Below are 12422 nucleotides of genomic sequence, written 5' to 3'. Positions count from 1 at the left end.
ACATGCACAGTGGCGATCCCAGAGAACCTGGCAAAAGAGTAAGCAGAGACCAAAGAGAAATCTACCCCTGAAAGACAGGGGGAACCACGTGAGATTTTTAAGTTTTCTGCTTTTCAACTGAGGCATTTCCCGAACTGCTGCAGCGCAGATGACAGAAAGCAGCTGCCTCCCTGCCTTGAGATGGGTATCAGGGCTGCTGGGACTTGAGGCAGGCCAGGGGAGTGGGGGTCCCCTGAAGCAAGGGAACCATAGAGAAGACAACATTAGAGTGTCCATAAAACATCCTAAGGAACCCACAGATAAGCCACTAGAACTAATAAGTAAAGTTAGCAAGGTTGAAGAATTCAAGGTCAGTATACAAAGACCAATTGTATTTCTGTGTATTAGCAATAAACAATTGGAAAATGAAATTTTAAAAATTCAATTTCATTAGCAATTTCAGTAGCATCTAAAAACTTAAATATGGAGGAATAAATTTAAGAAAATATTTGTAGGACATGCACATTGATAACAAGACCTAAATAAAAATAGAGGTAGACTTTGCTCATGGAGTGTTACGTCAGTTCTCCCCAAACTAATTGATAATTTCAGTGCAATCTCTGGTAATTATAGCAGATTTTTTTTTTTGTAGAAATTGAGAAGCTGAATCTAAAACCAATATGGAAATACAAATGAGTAAGCATAGCCAAAACAGTGTAAGTTACTCACCCCAGTATTAAGACTGTGCAGCTACAGCGATGAGAGTGTAGTGCTGGTAAGAGGATTGGCACGCAGGCCAGTGGGGTGGAATGGAGCCTGGAAAGTGAACCACAAACTTTTGGTTCACAGAGGTACCAAGATAACTCAAGAGGGAGGAACTGTCTTATCTACAGGTGGTTCTGGCAACAGAGTATTCACAGGAAAAATGGTGAACAGTAACCCTTGCATCATATGCAAAAAATTATTTGAAATAGGTCATAAAAACTAAAACCATCAAACTTCTAGGAGGAAATACAGGTAAAAATCTTTGTGTCCTTGATTATGCAAAAATTTCTTGGGACACAAAAAGCATGAGCCACAAAAGAAAAAGTTGATAAGTGGGATCTCATCAAAATTTCAGACTCTCTTTCTTTGAAAGACAGTTAAGAAAATAAAAAGGCAAGCCACATCCTCCAAAAATACTTGCAGTACATATATAGGACAAAGGACTTATATCTAGAACCTATAAAGAACTCTTAGAACTCAATAATAAGAAAACAACCCAGTAAAACAATGGGTGAAAGATTTAAACATGCATTTCCCAGAAGGTATACGAGTGGGCATTAAGCACACACAGGGTATCATTATTTATCAGGGACATGCAAATTCACCCATAATGAGCTACCTGAACATACTTGCTAGAATGGTTAAAATGAAAAAGAGACAGTCTTTATTGTTGATAAGGATACGGAGCAGTTGAAACGCTCACACGTTGTTGATAGGAATGTAAAATGGGGCCGGGTGCAGTGGCTCACGCTTGTAATCCCAGCACTTTGGGAGGCCGAGGCGGGCAGATCACTTGAGGTTAGTTTGAGACGAGCCTGGCTAACATGGTAAACCTGTCTCTACTAAAAATAGGAAAATTAGCCAGACATGGTGGTGAACACCTATAGTCCCAGCTACTCGGGAGACTGAGGCGGGAGAATCACTGGAGACGGGGAGGATCACTTGAACCCAAGAGGCGGAGGCTGCAGTGAGCAGCAATCGCGCCACTGCACTCCAGCCTGGGGGACAGAATGAGCCTCTGCCAAAAACAAAAAAAGGGAATGTAAAATGGTACCATTGTTTTGGAAAACAGTTTGGCAGTTTCTTATAAAGGTAGACGAACACTTCCATGTGACCAAACAATTCAACTCTTATTTCCCCAAGAGAAACAAAAACCTATGTCCATGCAAAGACTGTTACTACTTTATGTATAATATCAATAAACTGAAAATAACCCTGACTTCCATCAAGAATGAAATGGATATTTGGTATGTTTGTAGCAGTGGAGTGCCACACAGCAGTAAAAACGAATGATTATTAATACACACAGCTGTATCTGTGGATCTCAAAAACGGAAAGAGACCAAACAATGAAGTATGTGCCATACAATTTCATTTATTTGTGATTCTAGAAGCTAAACTAATCCGTAGGGACAGAAGGCATGTCTGTGGTTGCCTGGGGTTGGGTGTGGAGGGAAAGACTCTCTACCAATGGGTACAAGGGAACTTTCTGGGCATGATGAGAATATTCTGTATCTTCATTGTGGCTTGACATTATGTTTGTCAAAACTCATTGAACTCTGCACTTCAGATGGGTGCATTTTACCATATATGTCATCTCTCAATAAACTGAATTTTTTTAAAATTAAAGGAATTTACTTAATTGCAAAAGAGGACTGGAAAGGAAAGGCTGCCGAGCATCTTGGCCTGCTGTACCCCTCTTCCTTCAAAGGAGGGTGTGGCCACGTCCGACAGCAGAGTTGAATGAAGCCTGCACGCTTGCACAGCATCAGAACTGTCAGAATGTCAAGATGGAATACTTTCAATTGAGTTTTACAAAAAGACAAGAAATTTGCTGGGTGTGGTGGCGCATGCCTGTAATCCTAGCACTTTGGGAGGCCAAGGTGGGGGAATTGCTTGTAGTCAGGAGTTTAAGACCATCCCGAGCAGCAAAGTGAGACCCTGTTTTTACTTTTAAAAAAAAAAAAAAAAAAAAAAAAAAGCTGTTTAGAATTCTAAGGTGAAGCTGGGTGTGGTGGCTCATGCGTGTAATCCCAGCAGTTTGGGAGGCTGAGGCAGGAGGATCACGAGCTCAGGCGTTCGAGACCAGCCTGACCAACATGGTGAAACCCCTTCTCTACTAAAAATAAAAAATTAGCCAGGCCTGGTGGTGGGCACCTATAATCCGAGCTACTCAGGAGGCTGAGGCAGGAGAATCACTTGAACCCGGGAGGTGGAGGTTGCAGTGAGTTGAGATCGCGCCACTGCACTCCAGCCTGGGTGACAGAGCGAGACTCCATCTCAATCTCAAGAAAAAAACACTCCAAGGTGAACTTATCCTGAGAGAAAATACTCCTCCTGAGCAGTCACTGCTAGATCACATCCCACCAGGGCTGATGGACTGTGCGGCTGTTGTGCTTTAGTCAATGAGTTTATCTGTTTATACACAGATGTTTTGATCAAGTCTTCATCTGTAGTAGGATCTTCAACACTGTTTTCTACTTACCAGGTATCCATCATCCCACGTGGCAAAGGACTAGGTTATGCTCAGTATTTACCAAAAGAACAATACCTCTATACCAAAGAGCAGCTCTTGGATAGGATGTGTATGACTTTAGGTGGTCGAGTCTCTGAAGAAATCTTCTTTGGAAGAATTACAACTGGTGCTCAAGATGACTTGAGAAAAGTAACTCAGAGTGCATACGCCCAAGTGAGTATATGAAAGAGTGCGTTTCCTCCTCATGTGTTCATGTTTGCACGAGAAATTGACATTCCATGAATGTCTCTGAAACAATATAGTTGTTGCTTCACTGTTTTAGGCTTTTTAGGCAAGGATTATCTCTTAAAAGAAGTAAAGCAATTAAAACTTACGAAGAGAAACTTTGTTTTTTTGAGACACAGTCTCCCTCTGTTGCCCAGGCTGGAGTGGAGTGCAGTGGCTCTATCTTGGCTCACTGCAACCTCTGCCTCCCGGGTTCAAGCAATTCTCCTGCCTCAGCCTCCTGAATAGCTGGGATTACAGTCGTGTGCCACCACATGTGGCTAATTTTTTTTTTTTTGGAGACTGAGTCTCGCGCTCTTGCCCAGGCTGGAGTGCAGTGGCACGATCTTGGCTCACTGCAAGCTCCACCTCCCGGGTTCACACCATTCTCCTGCCTCAGCCTCCCGTGGAGCTGGGATTACAGGCACCCGCCACCACGCCTGGCTGATTTTTTTGTACTTTTAGTAGAGACAGGGTTTCACCGTGTTAGCCAGGTTGGTCTTGATCTCCTGACCTCGTGATCTGCCAGCCTCCCAAAGTGCTGGGATTACAGGCGTGAGCCACTGTGCCCAGCTTTTTTTTTTTTTTGATACGGAGTTTTGCTCTTGTTGCCCAGGCTGGAGTGCAATGGTGCAATCTCGGCTCACCACAACCTCCGCCTCCTGGGTTCAAGCAATTCTCCTGCCTCAGCTTCTTGAGTAGCTGGGATTACATTCATGTGCCACCACGCCTGGCTAGTTTTGTATTTTTAGTAGAGACGGGGTTTCTCCATGTTGGTCCGGCTGGTCTTGAACTCCCAGCCTCAGGTGATCCGCCCACCTCGGCCTCTAAAAGCGCTGGGATTACAGGCATGAGTCACTGTGCTTGGCTGAGAAACCCTTTTTTTTTTTTTTTTTTTTGAGACGGAGTCTCGGTCGCCCAGGCTGGAGTGCAGTAGCGCCATCTGGGCACACTGCAAGCTCCGCCTCCCAGGTTCACGCCATTCTCCTGCCCCAGCCTCCCAAGTAGTGGCCGCCACCACGCCTGGCTAATTTTTTGTATCTTTAGTAGAGGCGGGCATTTCACTGTGTTAGCCAGGATGGTCTCATCTCCTGACCTTGTGATCTGCCCGCCTTGGCCTCCCAAAGTGCTGGGATTACAGGCATGAGCCACCGTGCTCGGCCCCAAGAAACCTTTTTTTAGTACAGTATTTAAAGTTTATTTCAGGCTGGGTGTGGTGGCTTTCTAGCACCTCATTGAAGCTTTTCTAGTTCTGATTTAAGTAGATCTTTCATATGTCATTTCCCTGACTTCTTTTAGCCTGTTTTGAAATAAGAAGATATGGATTTCCTCTGTAATATTGACACGTCTTTTCATCCCACTTATCTCTGGAGACACTATTCAGCTTGTTTTTTTCTTACAATAACTTTATAAGGGATTTTTCTATTGCCTATTTTTACCTGAAATTTGTTTTGCTGCTCTCTTAGGTGGGAGGAGGTCCAGGAGCTTTTCTGACTGTGTTCATGAAATGTTAAGAATGTGGTTTCCTACCTTCCAAGCATGCCTGGCTGTTTTTGATCCCCACTCTTATCTGGGCCTTCTCTTTTTTCCAGTCAGTTTGGGTCTTACTTGCAGAAGCCTCCTTCTTTGTGGTGCTGGTTAGTTTTGGGGGCTTATGGGTCCAGACTGGATCAGCATCTTCAGACTCCCCTGGGCCCCATGGAGTCAGTGAACGGGGAAATGCAGTTGCCCTTCTGGTCTCACGTGTTCTCAGCGTGAGTGGCATGCCATCCTTCCTGGGAAGAACCTGTTAGCAACTGGGGATTCTTGTTTCTTCAGGTCTATCAGATGCTTCTTGCTTCTTCTCTACCTTCTCTTGTACAGATAGTAATATCAGGCCAGGCACGGTGGCTCATACCTGCAATCCCAGCCCTTTGGGAAGGTGAGGTGGGAGGATAATTTGAGCCCAGGAGGTCAGCGCTGCAGTGAGCTATGATCATGCACTGCATTCCAGCCTGGGTGACAGAACAAGACCCTGTCTCAAAACAAAAACAAAAAGAAACCGAGTAGTGGCTGGGCTCACGCCTGTAATCCCAGCACTTTAGGAGGCTGAAGCGGGCAGATCACCTGAGGTCAGGAGTTCAAGACCAGCCTGGCCAACGTGACAAAAACCCGTCTCTACTAAAAATACAAAAAGTAGCCAGGAGTGGTGGCAGGTGCCTATAATCCCAGCTGCTTGGGAGGCTGAGGCACGAGGATCACTTGAACTCGGGATGTGGAGGTTGCAGTGAGCCAAGATGGTGCCACTGCACTATAGCCTGGGCAACAGACCAAGACTCTGTCTAAAAAAAAAAAAAAAAAAAAGAGAGAAGCCAGGTAGTAATATCATACAGTTGGGATTTGCATCCTAACTTTGTTGTAGGTGTTATGCCTGGGCTTCTGGCTCTGTGTTTCTAGTTGTGAGTTTAAAGCACTGTGCTGCTGCTGCTGCTGCTGGCTACACAGAGCACCCTTGTGCACTTTAGCCGGCTCCGGGCTGCTGTGTAGATTTTGTCTGGTTAAAGAGCAATCATATGTAACCACCACTAATTATGTATTTTTCAGATTGTTCAGTTTGGCATGAATGAAAAGGTTGGGCAAATCTCCTTTGACCTCCCACGTCAGGGGGACATGGTATTGGAGAAACCTTACAGTGAAGCCACTGCAAGATTGATAGATGATGAAGTACGAATACTTATTAATGATGCTTATAAAAGAACAGTAGCTCTTCTCACAGAAAAGAAAGCTGACGTGGAGAAGGTAGGTGCCAGTTGTGGGAATAATTCTTTACAGTTTTGCAAAAAAAAGATTGAAGTGATAGATGGACTGTTTTAGTTGGTGTGTAGACTGCAGAATTCCCTCTCTCTGGCTCACCCATGGCTCCATTCGTTCTGATGTTTCGTTGTCTGCTCTGTCTTCATGGGGGGGTTGCAATGTGGTGAGCAGAAGTTGACACTGTCCCGGCTCCTGTGGCTCTTAGGAATATGACTGAATGATTAATGAAGTCTGTCAATAAGCACAAAGTAAACAAATCAGGACTCTCCCTCACCAGATAGTTCATAGTACTCCTAGTGAGAAGCATGATTGCCTGGTTTACCATTGTGTTTCATCTCTAAAATGAATAGGTAGTGAAAGATGAAAGGGCAAGTAAAAGAAGCAGCTGAACTGTTAAGTAGGAAATTGGTACGTCAAAGTTACCTTGCTTGTGGCTTGCTCATGAACTTCCACAAGAAAGCATTGTGTTTGTCTTTGTTGTACCTCATTTGATAGCACCTACAAAAGGAAGGGACCCTTTCTGAACTCAGTGGATTTCTTGCATTTGGTAACTTAATTTTCCAGAGTCCATGTGAAAAAAATTAGAATTAAAAAAAATCTTTGAATATTCTATACTGTAATGAGAAAAACACAAATGTAAAAGCCTTTTATAAGGGATTGACACAAATGCCTAATAGATTTATTTTGCCTGCTGCCCAGGTACAGCCAGTTTCTCAAGACAGGAGAATTGCAGTAGAGAAGGAGCTTAATTCATGCAGAGCTGGCTGAATGGCAGCCTGGAGTTTTATTATTACTCAAATCAGTCTCCTTGGAGACCAGGGTTTTTCAAGGATAGTTTGGCAGGTAAGGGCCAGGGAGTGGGGAATGCTGGGTGGTTGGTTGGGGTAGAGGTGAAATCATAGGGCATGGAAGCTATCCTCCTGTGCTGAGTCAGTTTCTGAGTGGGGCCACAGGACCAGTTGGTAAGTCCAGGTGGAGCCACTGGTTGTCAGAAATGCAAAAAGCTGAAAAGCTATCTCAAAAGGCCAAGCCTAAGTTTTACAGTAGAGATGTTATCTGTAGGAGTAGTTGGGGAAGTTGCAAATCTGACCTCCAGAATAATGGCTGGTAATTATTTAACCATGCCTACATCTTAGTAGAATTCAGGCTCCTCTTATCCTCCTAGCTAGGTGGCCTTTCTTTAGTTTTACAAGGGCAGTTTAGTTTTGGGGAAGTGCTATTATCATTTAAACTATAAATTCCTCCCGAAGTTAGCTTGGCCCGCACCCAGGAACGAGCGAGGACAGTGTGTGAGGCTAGAAGCAAGATGGAGTCAGCCATGCCAAATTTCTCTTGCTGTTATAATTTTGCAAAGGCAGCTTCACTAAGATTATGCTGTTCAATCAGCAAGTCTTCAAGAAGCCGACTATAACCCCTATGTTAGACGATTCAGAAGAATCCATGCTGTCAGTGCACAAAAGTGTGCAGTGAAATGAGTGAGCGCCAGCATCCCCAAAACACTGGAAAGCATGCAGCAGGGCTCTGCAGAAGGAAAGGCCAGCATGGGCAGAGTGGTCCAGGAAGGCTCTGCAGGAGATAGGGCCGAGGTACCCAGAAGGATGAGCAGGTCATAGAGCTGAAGGAAGGGGAAGGAAGATTGTGCGGCGTGGAGCCCGGGGGCAGCCCTGAGCCTGCTGCAGTTGCAGGTGGTGGACCCTGTAGACCCAAGAGTGGCTGAGACAGATCTCTGTCAGCTTAGAGGTTTGTTTTGTGAAGGTTGAGGATGTACCCAGGGAAAAAGAAACACCAGTTACAGGGGATCTGTGGTCCCTGCTTTTTCCAGAGAGAGCTTTGAGGGCTTGAATATTTAAAGGGGAAAGAGTGGCAGGAAGGGAAGGAGGAAGGGGGAAAAGGGGAGGGTAGGTGGTGAGATGAGTGGTCGCATTCTTGATTTTTGCCCACTGAATCCACATGTGACATGTGAAAGGAGGGGTAGAGGGATGTCAGTTACGCATGCATCTCTTGTTCAGTAAATCCTTATTTTACATGCAATAAGGTAAACATAGAGTAGAAGAAGGAGTCAAATACACATTTGTCTCAGGTTGGCAGAGGGATGATTTCTGGTCTGGTCTTTGTCCATTCCTGTGAGATAAGCTGTTAACTTACACTGTCAGGGTGAGATCCAGCAGAACTTTGTTTCAGGGTAAAGGTTTTAGGGCCCACAAGGAATTTCCTTGTGAGCAATGAGTGAGGGAGGCCACCTGGGGAGATAAATGGTTTCTGTCTTTGCAGCCATCTCTTTAGGAACAATAGGAAGGCAGCTGTTGTGCAACTCAGTTTCCAAGCTTAACTTTTCCCCTTGGCATAATGAGTTTAGGGTCCCGAGATTTTATTTTCCTTTCATAAGTCCCAGGCCCTCCAGAGCTAGGTAGAAAGTTGAGGCACACAGCTTTAGAAGTAGAAGTGATCTTAAAAATGATCTAACCCAGCCTCCTTATTTTGTAGTAGTTCTTAAAGGAGTCCTTAAAGAATCTTGAGCAGAAATGATGAAAAGATCATTTCAGGAGAGTGTGGCGGCAGCATGCCAGCTGGATTGTAACAGGAACACAGACCAGACCATCTTGGAAGCAGTGGGGGCATCTCAACACTCCTCAGGTGGTGCCTGCAGGGGTGGCCATGAAAATAAAAAGGCAAAGGCAGAGCTGGAAAACCAAGACTTCATAGAGAACAAAAGAGAAGAAAGCCCAAGAATGACTCCAAGGCATCCCTAGGCAGGGGGAGGAAAGGGAGTGATAAAAGGTTTGGTCTCAACACCCAAGAGGATTTGAGCAAGGCGCATTTGCAATCAGAATATGAACAGAGGTCAGGGCTGCCAGATAGCCAGGTGTTGAGCTGTGAAAGACAGGAACGCAGAAGAGCCCAGTCCAGATGAGCCCTCTGTGAGGCACTGAGGAGGTCTGCAGTGATGTGAGAATCTCCCCAGTTCTCCCACCCATCCAGTCTCAAAGTGTCTGTACTCACACGACTCACGCTGCACAACCAAGGTCTGTTTATTGAAAGGAGAATTGGGTTAGCATGGTGAGGCTCTTGAAACACTGGACAGCTTTGAAGTACTTTATGGTCCATCAGAGGAAATGAGCCACGTGCAGAATACTGCAGAACCAGCCAGGAGATAGGGAGGCTATGGAGAACAGAGGGGGCTAGGGCCTGTGCTCCTGAAACCATTGCCTTCCAGACTCTGCGAGGGCAGGGAGTGTGCACCTGAGGGCTTGCCAGCATTCACCCAACACCTGTGTACCAGGCACTGCCTGAGGGTTCCTTTCTGAAAACCCTGTGACCTCATGAGGTGGCTAACATTAGTGACCTCTTACATCAGTTTCAGGTGAAGAGGCTGTTACAGAGAGAGGTCAGGTAGCTTTGCTTAGGGTCATACTGGGTAAGCGGCACAGCCAGGGTCTGACCCAGGTGTCCTGCCTGCAGAGCCCTGGTCATTCCCCTCTCCCTGAGCCTGTGTGGCCCTGTAAGGCAGCTGCGGAGGGCTGCCGAGCACTTGGTGGCCGCTGTGAATCGAGAACTGTTAAATGTCAAGTGCATGCTGGTTACTGAAGATTCAGCATGAAGAAAGGAATGTAAAAAAACCTTGATCATGTTTTGTATCGTCACGTGTTGAAATAATATTTTGGCCAAGCACTGTGGTACATGTCTATAATCCCAGCACTTTGGGAGGCTGGGATTATAGTGGGTGGATCACTTGAGCCCAGGAATTCGAGACTAGCCTGGGCAACATGGTGAAACCCCATTTCTACTAAAAATATAAAAAATTAGCCCGGCATGGTGGTGTGCATCTGTAGTCCCAGCTACTTGGAGGCTGAGGTGGGAGGATCACCTGAGCCCAGGAAGTTGAGGCTAGAGGCTACAGTGAGCTGTGATCACGTCACTGCATTCCAGCCTGGGTGACGAGTGAGACACTGTGTCAGGGGAAAAATACATATATATATATATATTTTTTTAATATATATATTTTAATATATTTTAATATATAATCTATAATATACATTTATATAATATATTATTCTGTATAATATATAATCTACATAGATTATATATTTATATAATTATATATTATGTTTTATATAATTATATATCATATTTATATGATATATAATATATATCTTATATATAGTATATATTATATATAATATATATTTTTTATATATTGGATTAAATTATTGAAATGTAAGTGATCACCCACAACTATGGGGTGTGTGTGTGTGTGTGTGTGTGTGTGTGTGTGTGTGTATAAGCAAATTGAGAATTAAAAATGGTCCAAGAATGAATCCTAAAGCTTTTTTCCCTTACGTATATGCAGACAATATATTTTTAAAATCAGAGCATTATAGTATTCTGGTTTTCTAAACAATCCTAATCTTTTAGAGATATAGACTATATATATATATATATGGATAAAATGATATGACATCTGGGATTTTCTTAATCTAGAGAGTTGAAACAAGAATGTTTCTAAATTGATCACTGTTGATAGTGGTTACATGGGGATTATCCATTCTTTCCACTTTTGTACCTATTTGAAGCATTTTATAATAAAATTTTTAAGAACTGAAAAGACAAGAAAACTTTCATAATTTTATATCTTTAAAAACATAACATGTATTGCAAACTACAAATAGATTAAATTTCAAAGTAAGGAGTTGTCTCAAGAAATAAGTCTGGCCAGGCGCAGTGGCTTATGCCTGTAATCCCAGCACTTTGAGAGGCTGAGGCAGTGGGATCACCTGAGGTAGGAATTCGAGACTAGCCTGGCCAACATGGTGAAACCCCATCTCTACTTAAAATACAAAAAGTTAGCTGGGCGTGGTGGTGGACGCCTGTAATCCCAGCTACTGGGGAGGCTGAGGCAGGAGAATTGCTTGAAACTGGGAGGCAGAGGTTGCAGTGAGCCAACATCGCGCCACTGCACTCCAGCCTGGGCGACAGAGCGAGATTCTGTCTCAAAAAAAAAAAAAAAAAAAAAAAAAGTCATTTTATGAGATCAACTTATAATTTAAACTGCTTAATTTTCTTTACACTAGGTATATGATCTAACATAAACACTGTTCCCTCTTCTCATGATACCGTCACACCTCCATGTGTGTAATCCGGTAGGGGTCCCTTTTTCTGTAGTCTGTTAAAACGTGTAGTGTCAAATTTATGGTCCAGCTGTAACAAATGAATAGAACTTCAAAGTAAACTACTGTCACATTAACCTTCCTGCCTTCATTTTGTATCTCTGCCCTTGTTTTATATTTATATATATATTTTTATATATATATAAATTATTTATTTATATGTTTTTATATATATATATATATAAATTATTTATTTATTTATTTATTTTTAGACAGACTCTCCCTCTATTGCCAAGGCTGGAGTGCAGTGCCTCCATCTTGGCTCACTGCAACCTCCGCCTCCTGGGTTCAAGCAATTCTCCTGCCTCAGCCTCCCGAGTAGCTGGGATTACAGGCAGGTGCCACCACGCCAGGCTAATTTTTGTATTTTTAGTAGAGACAGGGTTTCACCACGTTGGGCAGGCTGGTCTGGAACTCCTGACCTCAGGTGATCCGCCGCCCCAAAGTGCTGGGATTACAGGCATGAGCCACTGCGCGTGGCCATATATTTTTTATGTACCGTTTAAAAGAAACTTTAGACTAAATTTAACAAATAAGTTTATTTGAGCAAAGAACAGTTTGGGAATCGGGCAGCCCTCAGAATTAGAAGTTCAGAGCTCTGCTCCGGCAGCATGAGCAGCAAGCTTTTGTAGGCTGAGCCTAGAGGCAAAGTAAAGAAACTGCAGTCATCTGTTGCTTAATGATGGGGATATGGTCTGAGGAGTTTGCTGTTAGTTGATTTTGTCGTACACCTGCTGCACACCTAGGCTGTGTGGTGTGGCCTATTGCTCCTAGGCTGCAAACCTGCTCGCATGTGACTGTACTGAATGCTTCAGGCCATTGTAACACAGTGGTATCTAAACACATCTAAACATAGAAAAGGTACAGTAAAAATAAGGTATTATAATCTTACGGGACCACCATCTACATGTGGCCCATCGTTGACTGAAACGTCGTTAGCGGTGCATGACTGCTCTTAGCAGTGCATGACTGCCTGATTGG

General features: G+C 43.8%; 1 protein-coding gene across 1 annotated transcript in view; it reads left to right on the top strand.

Annotated features, from left to right (window-relative positions):
- AFG3L2 (AFG3 like matrix AAA peptidase subunit 2) overlaps nucleotides 1–12422 on the top strand; it is a 48687-nt gene that overhangs the window by 34183 nt on the left and 2082 nt on the right. Inside the window, exons 15-16 of the mRNA XM_030810784.1 lie at nucleotides 3232–3432; nucleotides 6067–6261. Coding sequence (XP_030666644.1) covers nucleotides 3232–3432; nucleotides 6067–6261 — 396 coding nt within the window. The remainder of the gene's footprint in view (nucleotides 1–3231; nucleotides 3433–6066; nucleotides 6262–12422) is intronic.

This window comes from Nomascus leucogenys, chromosome 4, assembly GCF_006542625.1.
Source record: "Nomascus leucogenys isolate Asia chromosome 4, Asia_NLE_v1, whole genome shotgun sequence".
Lineage (NCBI taxonomy): Eukaryota > Metazoa > Chordata > Mammalia > Primates > Hylobatidae > Nomascus > Nomascus leucogenys.
This window is presented reverse-complemented; position numbering and strand designations above follow the sequence as displayed.